The 15,764-nt window shown below is 38.3% G+C and overlaps 2 protein-coding genes across 2 annotated transcripts in view; one reads left to right on the forward strand and one right to left on the reverse strand.

Moving 5' to 3' along the window:
- The window catches only part of LOC108576126 (relaxin receptor 1), an 8,786-nt gene extending 7,063 nt beyond the window's left edge, over positions 1-1,723 (reverse strand). The window contains exons 1-3 of the mRNA XM_017939056.1: positions 1,636-1,723; positions 464-577; positions 156-220 (exon numbers count right to left, since the gene is read on the reverse strand). Coding sequence (XP_017794545.1) covers positions 156-220; positions 464-577; positions 1,636-1,723 — 267 coding nt within the window. The remainder of the gene's footprint in view (positions 1-155; positions 221-463; positions 578-1,635) is intronic.
- A 1,461-nt stretch (positions 1,724-3,184) lies between these two features.
- Positions 3,185-6,972, forward strand: LOC108576129 (odorant receptor 82a-like). Its single transcript, XM_017939061.1, has 6 exons — positions 3,185-3,653; positions 5,779-6,064; positions 6,204-6,303; positions 6,437-6,547; positions 6,688-6,843; positions 6,922-6,972. Exons 1-6 carry the CDS (start codon positions 3,185-3,187, stop codon positions 6,970-6,972), a joined length of 1,173 nt encoding a protein of 390 aa, XP_017794550.1.
- Positions 6,973-15,764: the final 8,792 nt, after the last annotated feature.

The following is a 15,764-nucleotide window of genomic DNA, read 5'->3' on the forward strand; positions in this document are numbered from 1 at the left end:
AAAAGGGGAGAAAAAAAAAAAAGAAAACTGTGCAGAAGGAAGCAATTCTTATCTCGTCCATTGCGTTTTGCACTTTATCGCGAGGATTTTTATATCTGTTATTTGATATTGTGTTCCGTTGTTCGATAAATTATGGACATTGCATTACCGCAAACGGACTCCCTTACAGCCTCGGAATCCCTGTCATTGTGAAACCAGTCCAATACACCGTGATAATCATCTGCATACAAAGTAACGTTTTTTATATTGCAATTGGTAGTACACCGTGAAATTACAAAGCAAGGTTGTACGTATAAAAACGTCGTGCATCGGGGCTAAATTTTCCATTTAATTTGCCTCTGTGTTAAAGAGTATCGGACTTTGTTTTTGTCAAATTGCTAACGTGTTAAATTCGAATTATAAGCTGCATCGAATTCTTGTTTCAATCGAAATTAAAAGGAGAAAAATGAGTGTTTGAACGTACAGCAATCTTCCTCGTCGTATCCGCCAGGACAGTGAGGATCCTGATCGCACCAATTTCTTTGGGGCAGACAGAACGTGGTGTTCGGGCAGAGGAACGTTCCAACAGGGCAAATGTCTGTAAAAATTGTGAGTGGAAAATTAGAAGAGTGGTTTTTTTTTAGTGGTTATTCTGTTTTGTAATTGTTATGGATGAAATATTGTGTTTGCAATTATGGTTTATTCTCGGTGTAATATGTGTAATATCGTGAATCAGGAGGAATCAGGATTGATTAACCTGACCTGGAAGTCGTAAATAGAGAATAATTCCAATTGGTCTCCCGCTTGTAAATGAAAGGGGGTGTGTTATTACTATGGGGTTTAATCCCTTAATTTTCTCCTTTCTTGATTTTATCGTCGTTTTTTTACTCTTAATTGACTCGTTACTCTTTTTCATGATTTTGGTATTTAAAGGAGGAGTGAAAGATATGTAATCAATTCGATTCGATTCATTGAGCAATTATCTTGATGAATAATAGAACGTTAAACTGTTGGTAATTGTTGCTGATATAATGATACACTGGTTTCATATTGTTGAAATGTAAGAATTATTATTAACCAAAAATGCAGTAATAAAACAGACAAAATATTATTCTCGTTAATTTTGCAAATGTTTTTGCAATTCGATTTTTAAAAATTTGGTAATAATGCATATTCTGTTGAATATAATAAACTATAGGACATACACCAAGAAATCATTTCCTCCAACAAACATAATTACTTACCATATTAATATTACAATTGCTCTCTGCAGTGTATATCGCCTAAAATAATTTTTATACAAATCCAAACACACTTTCTAAATATCTTCACTCACTAATGCAACGTGCAATAAAATAAGCGTACTTGCATTTACCTAACAGTATATTCAAGTAAAATATAAAAATTTTTTAAAAGTGTACAAAATAAATGAAACTCCCAGAAACTGACAATAGTGATCGAAATAAAAATGTACCTTGATTAAAATTTAAAAATAAAAGAAAATGCACCAAATTAAATTAAATTCCCAGAAACTGACAATAGCGATCGAAATAATAATATACGTTGATCAAAACAGTGCACAAGAAATTTCAAAAAAATGTACGAAATAAATGAAACATTCAGAAATTGACAATAGTGATCGAAATAAAAATGTACCTTGATTAAAATAGTACATCAGCCCGGATAGTAAGCAGACGGTCGCGATCAAAAACGCGCCAATCACACCGATCCGTTTGTACCTCATCTCGAGCCGTGTTTCCTTCCACCCGTGAGATCCTCAAAGCGATCGAACGCCCTCTTTTCCGCGTACTTCCCTATTTTCCCTCGCATGAACAACGTTCTCCACGTGCACTCGGTACAACGACTGCATGACACTGGTTGCATTCGATAGCTCCGTCGCAAACTCCGGCATCGCGCACACGCGCTCTTCATCGTCCTCGAATGAGGATCCCTTGTCCGTTTGCCGGTCCGAGTTTTATTTCGAATTACCGCCGATCGATTCTCCTTATCTTTCCGACCTCCGCCGACGTTCACGGACATCTCTGATTGAGTGAATTTCTTGCGAACGAAAGAACAGGAGTGGACCAATCGACGTGGACGAAAACGCGTTTGTTTGTATGGTCAATTTTGCGAAGAATTGAAGAGATGTAGTAGTGGAGGAATAGGTCGTAAAGTTAGGCGAAATGTTCGTTTAAGGGTTACCTGCAGATCAATTTTCCTCGAGCTTTAATGTTTACGACTCGTTCTGCCGAATTGCATTTTTAAATACGCTCTAATATTTGTTTTTCGTAAATTTATGCACACAGACATATAGTTACTAACAGTAGATAGTTTTTTTTCTACTTCTTTATTAGTTGGTAAACTTTGGAATTTTTGTAAGAATTTCTTAGATTAATCGACACATAAATTGTATTCTGTGCAATTTTTAACTAACTTCAATTTTGCGATTGTACTTTCCACGACTTTTATTTTTCCTTCAATCTTAGATACAAAATGCACCACGAAATTCTACATCGAAGTCCGAAAAGGAATATTACGCGTACGGTGTCATCGAACGAAGATCCGAGCGCAAGAAAGTAATTGCACCCCCATTTACGAACGTTCGCAGAACTAAAGTTCTCTATTCGAAACACTGGTAAACCGAATAATTGCTCTCTTACGCGTTCACCCCCCATCGTTCCTTCCTATCCTTCTTTCCAAAGTAAACGAAACTCCATAACATATGCTGATTTGCCTCTGACAAAGTTACAGTCTCGACTCGAGCAATCACGAGCAATTCATGCCGATGGAAACAATCACAGAATATATAATCACCCATTAATACCCAACTACCATCGATCCAAACTGTTCGCAAAAAGTTTCACTATTACAGAAAAACATCGCAAATCTATAAATCCGTATTTAACGGCTAATTAAATTACATTACTGCGTATGAATCGTACATAAGATTATAGAATCCTTTAGAGTACGTTACGTTGCCATACCGGAGGATGGAAATCAGATTGCACTTGATACGAAGTTGACTCTAATCCTCGCTTTACACAATTTTTAAAACTCAACAGCCGTAGGTTACACTATACTCGATATTGAAGAAGAAAAATAAAAAAAAAACAGAAGGGTTACATCGGTATTTACGATACCGCACACCGGAGGAGTTGTGCGGAGCTTAAAAGCCTCGAGCGGTCAGGTTGTCACGTCGACGAGGATGAGGAGGTCGGTATCGTTGAACGTGGAACTGTTCTACGACGAGAACGTGCTATCGTGGAGCAAACGTCTCCTCGGCTTATCCGGCCTGTGGCCGGATAATCGCAACGACGTACGATTTTTCTTCTACATTAGCTACGTGGTGATCTTCACGTGGCTGGAGATGGTGACGCTGCTGCAGAATATACACGACCTTGAGAAGTCGTTGAAAAATATCACGCTATCGTTCCCGACCATCTTGATAGTGCTGAAGGCCGTGATGTTTCGGCTGAACATGCATCTCGTCCTGCCGTTGCTCGAGGCAGTGAGAAAGGACGTGAAACAGGGACTGTATCGGTCGCAGGAGGAAAGGCGAACGGTTGTATGGTACAGCGTGGCCGCCACCTTATTTTCCACGTCGTCGGCCATGTCTTTGTTCTTCGTGCCCACGTTATTTTATACGAAGCCGATCGTCGGCTGTCTGTTGTCGAGTAAGTTCGATATCCGCGGATTCGGGACGCGATCGAGGGTAGACGTTGGTGAAATCGTTTCGATTGATTTTCGAGGGTGAAATTGATCGGGGTAATTGCTATTTCGAGCTTACATATTTCTTTTACTATGTGAAGGTTTACATTTTTAATTGGTTTTGGTAAAAAAAAAAAAAAAACCATAAATCTGCCCTGACCGAGCCTCCACGCAGAGGATTATCGGGACCGTCAGACAAGCGTACCCCCGTAAAACGTTTACCGATCCATTTTACCAATTTTCTAATTAGCACACTAGTCTTTTCCTTCTCTGATGTCCGATTTCCTCTCCTACTGGGATTTTCCAAAACGCTAGGCCCCCTCGAACTTCCATCCCCACTTTTACCCTTTCCCTATCCTCTTGCAAATATCCTAAGACCAATCACCGAATTTCCATCATTTCAATATTCTACCCCCAGATTTTCACTCCGCCTACACCAACTCTAATTTTCCTGTACTCCTCCAATTTGTGAGTCAGTCCTCCTCAGAACACCAAACCATACATACCAAAAAACGATCAGCCGAGTCTGTTCTAGAATCACAAGCCGAGACTTGTAGTTTACCAGCAAATTAAATAAACTTGTACTCCGGATTCTCGTTAGTTCTCAATATACCACAATCTATTCGTCGTGATCCAAGTCCCGTATCCGTGGACCGATACGACACCACAGTTATATTGCAGTCCTGCACTTGTGAAATTGAGTCACTGCACTAATTAACGCAAATAAAAATTAATCTAATTGAGGAAAAAAGTGAAAATTTGAAAGTGTCGTACCGTTTCGAAGAAGAAAAAAATTTGTCTACCAAGGAAATCGGTTTTATGCTATTTATAAAAACACTATGGATAAAGATATTGAGTGTCGATAATATTCCCAGTCAATTTCGCGAAAAACACCTTAAAAGTTAGAGTACCGACGCTTCTCCATAAGTGTCCCTGTAACTTCGTTATTTTTACGAATTCGTGCTTGATATTATAGCTTCATATTTTTCAGAAGTCCTTTCATTTATACAAAAAAAGAAAAAGAAAAAATTGATTTTTTGACACTTTCAAACCGGACTGCTTCGTTAAGATTAACCCTCTCACGCGTCGTGTCATTAAAAAGGCGAAAGAACTGTGCGTGGTTGCGGGCTGCAGGGCGAAGAAAGCGGTAAAAGTGTCGGTTTTATTAAGGTGGCCGGCATTATCAGCGCGTCACGGATTCACAATCGAGATAAATCAAGACTTTAATGCGGACTTTATCGCTCGGATCCAGGAAACGCATTCGATATCCGTATCCATATGATCGCGCGTACAGTTACCTCGCGTATGCAGCTTTATGGTGTTCCGAGGCGACAGTTACTTCCTTCACGATACACAAACGGTTACGTTTTACGAGGCTGTCACAGTTTGTCGAAGATTTTGCGCGACCACCGACGGTGTGACTCTCTTTTTCACGGCCGTTTCCAACGCGTCTTCGTTCGCTGCCCAGGGATACGCGAATTTATGTACTCGACGAGGTTTCTACTTACGTGCTTCTTTCCCTCTTTTCGTTTTGGTGAAGTCGCGCGAGCTGTGGAACGGGAATTTTGGATCTTTAGACAGGTAACTCTCGGATAACAAGAAAAAAAAAAAAGTAAAAGTAAAAATAAAATTAAAATTAAAGTTTCTGTAAAGTATTCATTTTTCTTATTATACGATGGCTCCTACAATTTTTAAACAGTGTTATACGAGAGTTACATCTTTTGCAGTGAATAGCGGAAAGGAGGAAATTTATAACGAAACAAGGAACAAATTTTCTAGAGCAATTTTTAAATACCCTTTAATTTATTTGATTATCAAAAACAAAACGAAAATACTTGCCTTTTCTCTAAATAAAAATCGCGAAGGCAAAAAAAAAATCGAATTACAAAAATTATAAGTCTCGAAAGGAAAAACTTTTCGATATAAACTCAACGCCAATTAAATCTCCAATACTAATCACACATTGCACCACTAGTTTTCTCGTTTAAATTAAGTTACACTCACACTCCGCCTATTTTTCTTTTTTTTTTTTTCAATCAAACCTCGTATTTAGAAGCGACATTTTTATCAACATTTCCAATTGATCCACAGAGTTCAGTAACTGTACTCTTCCTTACGAGCTACCAATGAAAGTGAACCACCTGTACGAAGTGACAGAGGTGCGGACGTACGCTTTGTTCTGCGTTTACTTCGTACCGACGAGCATGTTACTAACAATCGGTGCAACTGGCGCCGACAGTCTTCTAGTCACCTTGACTTTCCATCTTTGCAGTCAATTTTCGATCCTGTCGAGCCGTGTAAAAAATATCGACGTCGAGCCGCAAAAGTATTTCCCACAAATGAAAGCACTCGTTGAACGGCACACCGAACTTCTACGGTGAGAAACTCCAATACGAAACGCACGCATACTTTTCCTCGAACCAGTGAAAAAACGTTTTATTTAAGAAACAATTTTTTAATTTAAATCTAATTTGAATTTATTTTTCTACAAAATGACTACGCTCGTTCAATTGTAGATTGGCGGGCATTTTGGCAGAGACGTTTAGTACTCTGATGTTTATACAAACTTTAGGGTTGATATTTTCTTTATGCATCGTCGTCTTTCAATTACTCACGGTAATTAATTACTTCTCTATTCCGATGTATTCGGCACGTAATCTTTCCATCAATTTAACCGACACATTTCTTGCTATTAATTATCAGCAATATTTCAGAATAATGGTTTTAAAAAGAGTTTCATACTTTGTAGATGAGCGAATCGGGCGAAGACATGAACACGATACACTTTATAATTTATTCCTGCGCCGTTATATTACTAGCATTCTGCTATTGTTTCTTGGGAGAGTGCCTGATTAACGAGGTAATTATTACGTTATTTACACCAAAGAGAAGCACTTACAATAATTTACTTCGAGAGTATTTTACACGTTGCACACTTCGGAGGATATTGTTAATTATTATCGGAGAAAAGAATTTCATACGTTCCTTTGATACTTCTAGAGTTCTGAAATGCAGCAGGCTTGTTACTTCAGTAATTGGTACGATTTACCAGATAAATACACGCGATCGTTAATATTTTGCATCGCTCGCTCTCAAAAGCCGTCGTACCTAACAGCTGGCAAGTTCTACGTGTTCTCGTTAGAAACATTCGGCATCGTGAGTTTATCTTTTAATAGTGAATTATAAAATACATCGTTTCCAATGAGAATACCTGAAATTTTTTAGTTTTTCCAGATAGTAAAAGCGTCGATGGCCTATCTTTCCGTTCTGAAAAGCATTATCTGAGAAATTCTACCGATCAACTCGAATTGTTGGATTTATTAAACACGTAAAACAATACATCCACAATTTCTTGTTCTAATGATCCCTTCGTACCTTTGAGACTGTATTCTTCAATCCTATCTTCTGTTTCCTCTGCACTCACTTCACAACACTGTTAACTAAAACAGCGATTAACACAGCACATATTAACTAATTAGCAAACTTCTACGACACACCAAAAAGTGTATTATATTTTCTTACCCATCTGACAAAAAGATACGCGTATAAAATATTTTTTCCCCGAGTTTCGTCACTTTTTTAATTTGTACTAGAACTTCTTGGACACTGTTAACTAAAGCAGCGATTTTTAACCCTGTTTATCTCACGGCACATAATTACCAAAATTCTACGACACACCAAAAAGTGTATCACAGTTTTTCTCCCATCTGACAAGAAGGTATGCATATAAAATAATATTTTTCCCGTGAGTTTCTCCACATTTTTAACTTGCATTAAAATTTCTTCGACGCTATTGACTGAAACCTAATTACCAAAACTCTCCGACACTCCTACCATATGACAAAATCGGCGAACCAAAGGACAAAGTGACAAAGGATGAAAGAAAGAAACGTCAACGACGAACGAACCGGAATGACACACTCTCCTTGTTCAAACTTTACCACATTACCTCGTTAAATTTCCCTCGTACCTTCCACCTTAACAAGCAACGTTCCACCGAAACACTGTGCATATCATTCCGCTTGATCGTCGCCGAGCAGCGAGACGCGTGTTTGGCTGAAGGAATTAAAAGAAAAATTTATTTCGGTTTATTCAAGAAAGATACAGAGTGTACAACTGCCGGGGGGGATACAAATTATGCATATAACTCGTGCTTCACGGTAAATAATCGTTCCTATTGCCAGGTCGAAGCACGTGGACCATGCCGTCGTGTTATCTCTTTTACAACGTACCTCGATCCTACGAATGGAGTAACAGCTAACGCGTATAATGGCCTTCACGATACACCGATCTCTCGTCTCGTACTAACTATTACGGTCCGGTTCGTCGCGATCTTATGCACTTTCAGTGGCGGGAACTCTTAAGTAGCAGTGTGCATTGCCGTGTATTATACCTCTAGAAGCGAATCCGGAGAGACAAACAGCTCCCTCTCTGTCCCTTTCTTTCCTTCCGATATCCTCCTCTCGCGGACAGGCATTAGAGAGAGAAAAAAAAACAAAGGACAGACATTGCACGCGTTTCGTTTCAAGAACGAGATACAAACGACGATCGAGAGAGTAGAATCGCGCGGGACAACGAACCACACCGATGCTTTGGCTGGTTGCTTGGTGCACAACGATGGTATGGAGAAAATTCTTAGCGGTCGTGGCCGAATCGTCTAGACCTTCGTCGAATAAAACAAACTATGTATATACATATGCCTGACGAGGGAACGTCTCCAAGCGGCAATCAACGATTTTGGCGAAACTTTCGGGTGATCCCATAAGTTCTTTGTCAGATTTTGTCTCTAATGAATATCGAAATTTGATAAAATAAGGGAAGTACCTTTTAATTCCACATTTTTTCTTTTTTTTTTCTGAGACCATTACGTCTGGATTTTCATTGAAATATTTTTCACTTTTGGTACGAACTTATCGAGTGACTTAACCCTCCGCATGCCGTGTCAGAGTCACTGGTGACCCGCTCTTTTAAAAGTAACGCGCACAGTGACGACACCTCACAATCGTTCATCACCAATGCCAATGTAAGTCCAAAGGAGAAGCCACCATCAGTTCGATCACTGTATGCGTGCATGCGTGAGAACTGAACAAACAAAGTTGCGTCGAACGAAGCACGGTGCAGGCGACGTCGAATTACCGTGCAGGCCGAAAACAGTTGGCTGTAACGCTTTCAGGAAGAAGGACGTGTACGATCAAGCCAATTTATTCTAAAAATCTTATTTGTTATCAGTTCTTGTTGTTCTATCGTTTTGCTGAGCTTTGTTTTTATTACTTGTTGTTTGTTATTGTTGGCTTATTTCCAAAAATTATTCCAGAAAAATTGTAAGAAAAACTAGAGTAGCAGGTGAAAAGCGTGCTAGGTAATTAGTGTAACAGACGCGTTTGTAATGCCCATTCCACGCAAACTCGTACAATTATCTATAATGTATGCAATAATAAATACATTCATGTAACAAATATTTCATAAGCATAATTTTGATATAATTCACAATTAGTTATTTTTCCCTCGCAAACGTAAGACAGAAATCGTAATCTGGAACCGAGTGGTCTCGAGTCGAGTGATCGTCACTGGGTTAGTACAGTATCGGCGAAGAGCTCGAGGGACCATGAATACGATTAGTGGAATATCGGTGTGAGTCAAAAGTGACTCTGGCACGGATCTGCGAGCTGCGGCACTAGGAGGGTTAATAGCACTCTTGAAAAAATATTAGATACGTACTTTTTTGTGCAGGTAATCGTGCATATCGAAGGGGTGAAATTTGGACTCGAAGTTGAGGTAGTAAATGGATTCACTCCTAACATCTCGAAAGTTACCGGAGATACAAACGTAATTTTGTATTTTTCATCAAATTTGAAAAATAGAAAATAAACAATACCTTCGTCCCTGAGGACAATTTTCGCACCGCACAATTGGACGATCGTAAAATGAAAAAAAAAATACGTCTCCGATACTTTCTCGTCAAAGTTTCGTCGTTATCGGTGATCGTCACTTCGCGACGTTCCCTCGCGAGTCTGGATAAATCTTGATGGTACTTATTCGAGTACATACAAAGAAGAAGAAACAGAAAAATTGAGAGAGTTAGAAACAAAACTGAAAATTCAAAGGGAAAGAATGAAAATTACGTAGCGAGACACTTTTTTTTTTTTTCGTTTTAGCCCTCGTGTTCATTCCCAACATCGAATCGGTATCACAGCCCCTCCTCACATAATCGGCTCAGTGTCATTTTTCGTTTTCTCAAAGAAGCTGACTATCGACACGGAACTCGGGCTTCCTCGTCGGTAACGAGTACCTAAAAGAATTTCGTTTACGGTTACAACGATTCGTTCCACGTGAGTGTCGTTGTGATCATGGTTGTACGTACGACTGTCTCTCGGTGTTTCTCTAAAAATCGAATCCATACCATTCGTAAGAAACAAATCACTGCGTGCACACACGTAGCCGCCCCGTGTTTCGTTATTTTTCGGGGGAGGTGGTTTTTCTTTCTTTTTTTTTTGTAATAGGAAGAAGGACCGTTTCGGTGTATCGCGACAACCTGTGTACGCTGTGTACAAGCACATAAACACATGATAAATGTATTTCGATGCCGTTTATTCTTTTTTCTCTTCATTCAGACAAAATGACACTCACACGTTCACATGTTACACACGCAGCCTCGCAGATGCATCCGCGGTTACTTCCACAATTAACGTGTCCCATAGAAAATCGTGCATATGTTCTGTGCACACGGTCGTCACGTGTGTATGGAGAATATGCAATTGTCGGGTGTGTACACCGTGTTCCGAAAATTCTGCTCTTTTCTCTGTGTTACTCTATATCTTTGAATATGTGTGTGTGTACGTGTGTGCTGCACTCTGTGTTTCAATGGAAGCGAGTGTTTCTGAGATTTTCTTCGCGTTGTATTCGAAAAAGGGAAGGGAGGAGGAAGGGAGAGACAGAGAGAGAGATCGAAAGATACAGAGAAGGATTATAATACAGGACAACGCCCCGACAAGAATCCCAGACTCGATGTGACGAGCCAATCGATCCGAGAAAACCATCGAAATTTAGGATTCTTCTCGTACTTTCGAACAACACTCGTTCCTAGATAATAGAGTTTAACTTCGCCTTCAGCAATTTTTTCAAGTTTTTAATTTTTTTTTTCTTCATTTTTGCTTTTTATTTCTTTTTATTGTACAAGAAAGAGGTGTGTGTGTGTTTGTGTCTGTGTGTGTGTAGCATGGATAGTGTTCACCGTTTCGTTTAGTTTTCATTTTCTCTTTGTGGCTGTTCTATTATTTATCGGTGACTCGAAAACGTCGTATCGATACAAAGAAAGAGAGAGAGAGAGAGAGGGGGGAAGAGAGGATGGTACGACGTTCTTGTTCGCGTGACAAATAGCGCTCGCAGTCGAAACATTAAAAAATAATCGAATCAAGTCTCCTTCTTCAGAGAAATGAAACCTTGACGCATTTGCCAATTTCACTTGCAACTTCCTGTCTGACTTACTTATGTCACCCCTGAGTCTAATTTCTCTCAGTCAAAATTACGACTATCAGCGGGAAATCAGCGTTGGTGCCTGATGCTGGCTGGCGAGTCAACGAAACACGCGCATTTTCTGAATAGACAGACGAAACGTGACGAACCTAGCTGCCGTAGAAGGTTCAACAACAGTCTCATCCAAGAATTTTCTACTCAGAGAGTGTGAGGACCAATGTTCGAAGGAAAACGACATATACACGACCAATCAAGCTCCAAGGGCCAACTTTTTCCACAGCAAAGAGCAACGAAAGAGTCACGAAAGAACAAATCTGAGTATAAATCGAACAAAAATTCGCAAATGCAAATCTGACCTTCCTCGCCGCGTCAAATTTTCACTTCCACGGAATATACGACTCCTGAAGAAGAAAAGGGCTCGATCCGACTGTTTTTTAAGTTCCAACTACGAGCGCTGTTTGCCGCGCGAACAGTTCTCGAGAACGGATCGAAGAAATAAAAGTGTGCTATAGACATGTCTGACGTTTTATGGAAAGAAAATAAGAAACACGTGTATGGAGCTCGAGTGCACGATCTCATTTTCTTTCTTTCTAACGATAAGTAATGAAAGAACGTGGTATCTTGTTATACTTATTACGTGCGAGGATAATATTGATGTTCACTGTTTATGTCGATCTTCCGGTGATAGTATAATTGCGTGAAATTTTTCCACGATATATATATATATAGTATTCACTACGTGTTTCGATCGTTTTCACTTGATTTTTTTTTCATTTCTTTGTTACGTGGTACTGCAATATTACGACGTACACTTGCGTTTGGCTGTTTGTTCGCGTACACACGCTAGTAATAGACGTTAATTAAGAAAATTAAATAATCATAGTAATAGTGGTAATAATATTAACGATAATATAGCAGCTATCATTATTGTAGCTATAACGATAAGTAAATTAGCATTCCTTTTTCTTTTCGTTTGTTTGTTTCTTTAAACCGTGATATTAACGATAATATCGATGGTGAAACGAAGGAGATAACGATGAAAGAATAACGAGAAATTTTCGAATGATCGACCAACTAACGAAAAATGATACTCCAAGTGTGAAAAGTTTGGACTATTCTGGAGGGAGGGAAATATTAATATACAGTGTATACAGCTTGAAACCTTTTTAATTATTCTGCGTAGAGATCCTGACACGGTTTTAAACGTAGAAAAATTGTTTCCTGAGCACTTTCATTGAGCATCGCAGGCTGCCATTTGTTTTGTTTTAGTCTAACTGGTATTTGTAGCGTCGCGTGAAAACTCTTACAACGATCGTTACTATCGTGTCCAAACTTCCGAAATGAAATTTTCAGAAAGAGAACGAAGCGATGGAAAAGTTTCGATCAAAGACACCGATGATTTTGTTGGAAAAAATACAGGCGAAGCTTAGGATATGTCGATTTCTAAGTCTTCTAAACAGCGTTAAATCTTTGCTCCGCGAAACGTGTATTTTTTCAAAGAAAATTTTTCCTCCGTAATCGCAACTTTCCCCGTTTTTCCAACGGTACGTTCTCAAATTTCTAACTAATTACCTCTATATGTTTAACCAGAGTATCGGTCGAAAATACCTAAAAAAAAAAAAAGGTGTACCTACATATTGCACGATAACCAGGTCGTTTTGATTTCGATTTTGTCGGATGAAAGTAGAAAGGAAAGAAAGACTTGTGAAATTTTAAAAATGAACTTGTAGAATTAACGACTAAAAAGAAAGACTGTTAAGAAGCTTCGTACATTACTTTGTATACGTATAGTATACTCTAATTACTTGTTTCTTTATTTTAAAAGAGCAATATCACCAAGTATTAAAAAACTATAGCTGAGAGAAAGACGCGAATAACTAGCAACCAAGAAACAATATCTAATTCAACTATCGTACTCGTTGAACAAAATCGTCGATTAAATGCGAAATACGAGTATCTTAAGAGGCACTTTTCGTTATCCCATCACTACTTCAATTCTTCGAGGTAATGATCAGAGTAGGAACACCAAGTTAGACACGAATGCGAGGACTTGTTCGAGCAGAAAAAGTGATCTTCTCAAGTGTGTTTCATTTAAACAGCTCGGCTAATATTGTCGCTGTTAATATATCAAAATGAACAAGAGTGGTAAAGTTAGGATCGAATTCATATTAATTCTTGCAAGATGCAGATTACGATGTTTATCTGAACAACGAAGAAAATCGAACAAAAATAGCGCAGAAGCAATTTCTGATCACGCAAAAATTCTAATCGACCGTGAAGCTACTTGTTCGGATTAGAAATTCGCGATCGAAGAGGCCAAAGGTGGCAAGATATCGCTTCTTGGTCAAGGTTCGAAGTACTAACTAGAGATTAAAATAACAAACCAATGATACTGAACACGTTTAACCAGGATACAGGAAAAATAAGAAAAATATGTCTTTGTTAAATAGCTTGGAAACTGAGGACTCGTAAAGTCGAAAAAAAGAAAGATGTTTCGTTCGGTAAATCTAATATTATATCTTCGAATTACAAAGAGAAACGTGTTAATTATCGGTAATATGTTTCTCGTGTAATTCGACTGTTAAATAAAATTCTAAAATATTTATAGACACAATAAGTAGTTGATATAAACGATACAGAATAAATAATACACTTCTTAACTCCGAAGAAAGCACAATAAATCATCGATTTCTTTTTCTTGCGTAAGAAACTCTTTTATTCAAGTTGCTGAAAATCTCCGGTGTACATACCTAACGCGTGTTTTATTCGTTAATCTCGGTTCTACGCGTTCACCCGAACCTGTGAAAGTCTCTAATGCTCCGTATCTCACGAATCAAAGTTAGAGCGACTGTAACAAAGTGACACGGTACAATGCAACGAGAATGAAGCGATACAACGCTTGCATATCGTACCACGAGCCTGACTCGCTCTTGCACACGTGAGAGAAACAAAGGGAAAAATCATTTTTCCGATAGATTTTTCGCTGTACAATTTACAGAGACACGCGACCGACTTGAACACGAGCAAAGCATCTTCTTTGCAAGAAGAAAAAAAAAAAAATAGAATTACCATCCGAGAAATTGCGGCAAATATATACAAACAACGAAATGGTCCCTAACCGCTGAATAAAATTAACTATGGTATTCGCAGAGTATTTGGTAGCGGATGTTAAAATGAAATGATCCAGCAATGAAACTGAAATCTGCACGGTGCAAATGTGTGGCAACGAATGATAATTATTATCGATACGCGTGAAATGGAAAGAAAGAACTAATTTTTCGTGGAAATGATGTTGTTGTTGTTCTTCTTGTTGTACGAATTTATAGAAAAATGACAATCGTATACAAGTAGATATCACGGAGGGTACCCTGCAAATACATAGTTCCTGAGTATGATAAACCTATACGTTTCAAATGTTATCATTCGATATCTATACATGTACATATTATTATTCTTTAAAGAGTGAACATCAAACACCTCGGGACGTTCGATGAGAACCGACATGCCTTTAACACAAAACCGGGTGATAATTGATAAAGAAGGAAGGTTGGCGTTGTGTGTTTGGTGTACGCTATAAGGAAAAAAAAAAAAAAAAAAAAAAAGAATCGGGAGATAGTTGCAGGATAAGAAATTCTAACTGAAAGAGAGGACTGAAGGCAGTCGAACACCTGAAAAAACTCACCAACAGGTGATAGATGATTTTTGAATAATCCAGATGCCAGTCCCGTGTTGCATTGTTAAAGCTATAACTTCGTTTCTGTGAATTAAAAACTAAAAAGCGACTCTCCGTGCGAAACTCATTTTCTTACGTAACACGATCGTCAACAAAGATAGTCAATGGCGTTTTTTTGTTCAATGATGTTTCGTTTACAGATTCGTCCCCCCATTTTATGGGAGATAAGTGGGCCATTCGATGTGAAACTAATAATGCTATCATGACGCGCACACGTTTCATCTGTAAATGAAACATTCGATCTATTTATGCCAGTGCCGGTGATTTTTCGTTCGTTAGTCGACTGGTTACGATGGAGAAAAAAAAAAATCTAAAAATCGGAAAAAAAAAATGTGTAATCATACGCAACACAAGGTATAGACAATGGGTCGTATGCGTTCGGAATTGAGCTCGTTTCAGCGAACCGATGTTCGAAAGATACTTCGTTTAACGTGGATAATATAAATAATATTAATATTTAAGTAGTATTAAATGTCTTGCGAAATAATTGAAGGACTGTAAGACGTGTGTCTGTTATCGATATTACGATTACGTTTCTCTCTCGACAACTTAAAAGATCATTGTTTCGTGTAACTCACATCCCCGATACGAGAGAGTAACGAAGTGTTCTTTTTTTTTTTTTTTGCATCAACTATTTACAACTTAGACGTACTTCATTTTTTTTTCGTTTTTATACTTTATCTACTTATGCATTAAAGAAATGCGTTTTATACAAGAATACGTTTTGTTTTTTTTTTTTTGTTTATCTTTGTAACACTGAAACCTTCGTACTTATGTTTTTTTTTTTTTCGTTTTGTTCTTCCTTTTTTTCTCATTTCGTTCAGCTGAAAATCTTAATACAAGCGTTTTTAATCAAAATATCGTTGCATAT

This window comes from Habropoda laboriosa, unplaced genomic scaffold (assembly GCF_001263275.1).
Source record: "Habropoda laboriosa isolate 0110345459 unplaced genomic scaffold, ASM126327v1 scaffold333, whole genome shotgun sequence".
Taxonomy (NCBI): domain Eukaryota; kingdom Metazoa; phylum Arthropoda; class Insecta; order Hymenoptera; family Apidae; genus Habropoda; species Habropoda laboriosa.

Coding starts and splice junctions, on each gene's coding strand:
- LOC108576129 (XM_017939061.1), top strand. CDS start 3,185: ATGAGGAGGTCGGTATCGTTGAACGTGGAACTGTTCTACGACGAGAAC. Junction 6,304..6,436: donor TCGTCTTTCAATTACTCACG/GTAATTAATTAC, acceptor CATACTTTGTAG/ATGAGCGAATCGGGCGAAGA. Junction 6,548..6,687: donor GAGAGTGCCTGATTAACGAG/GTAATTATTACG, acceptor TGATACTTCTAG/AGTTCTGAAATGCAGCAGGC.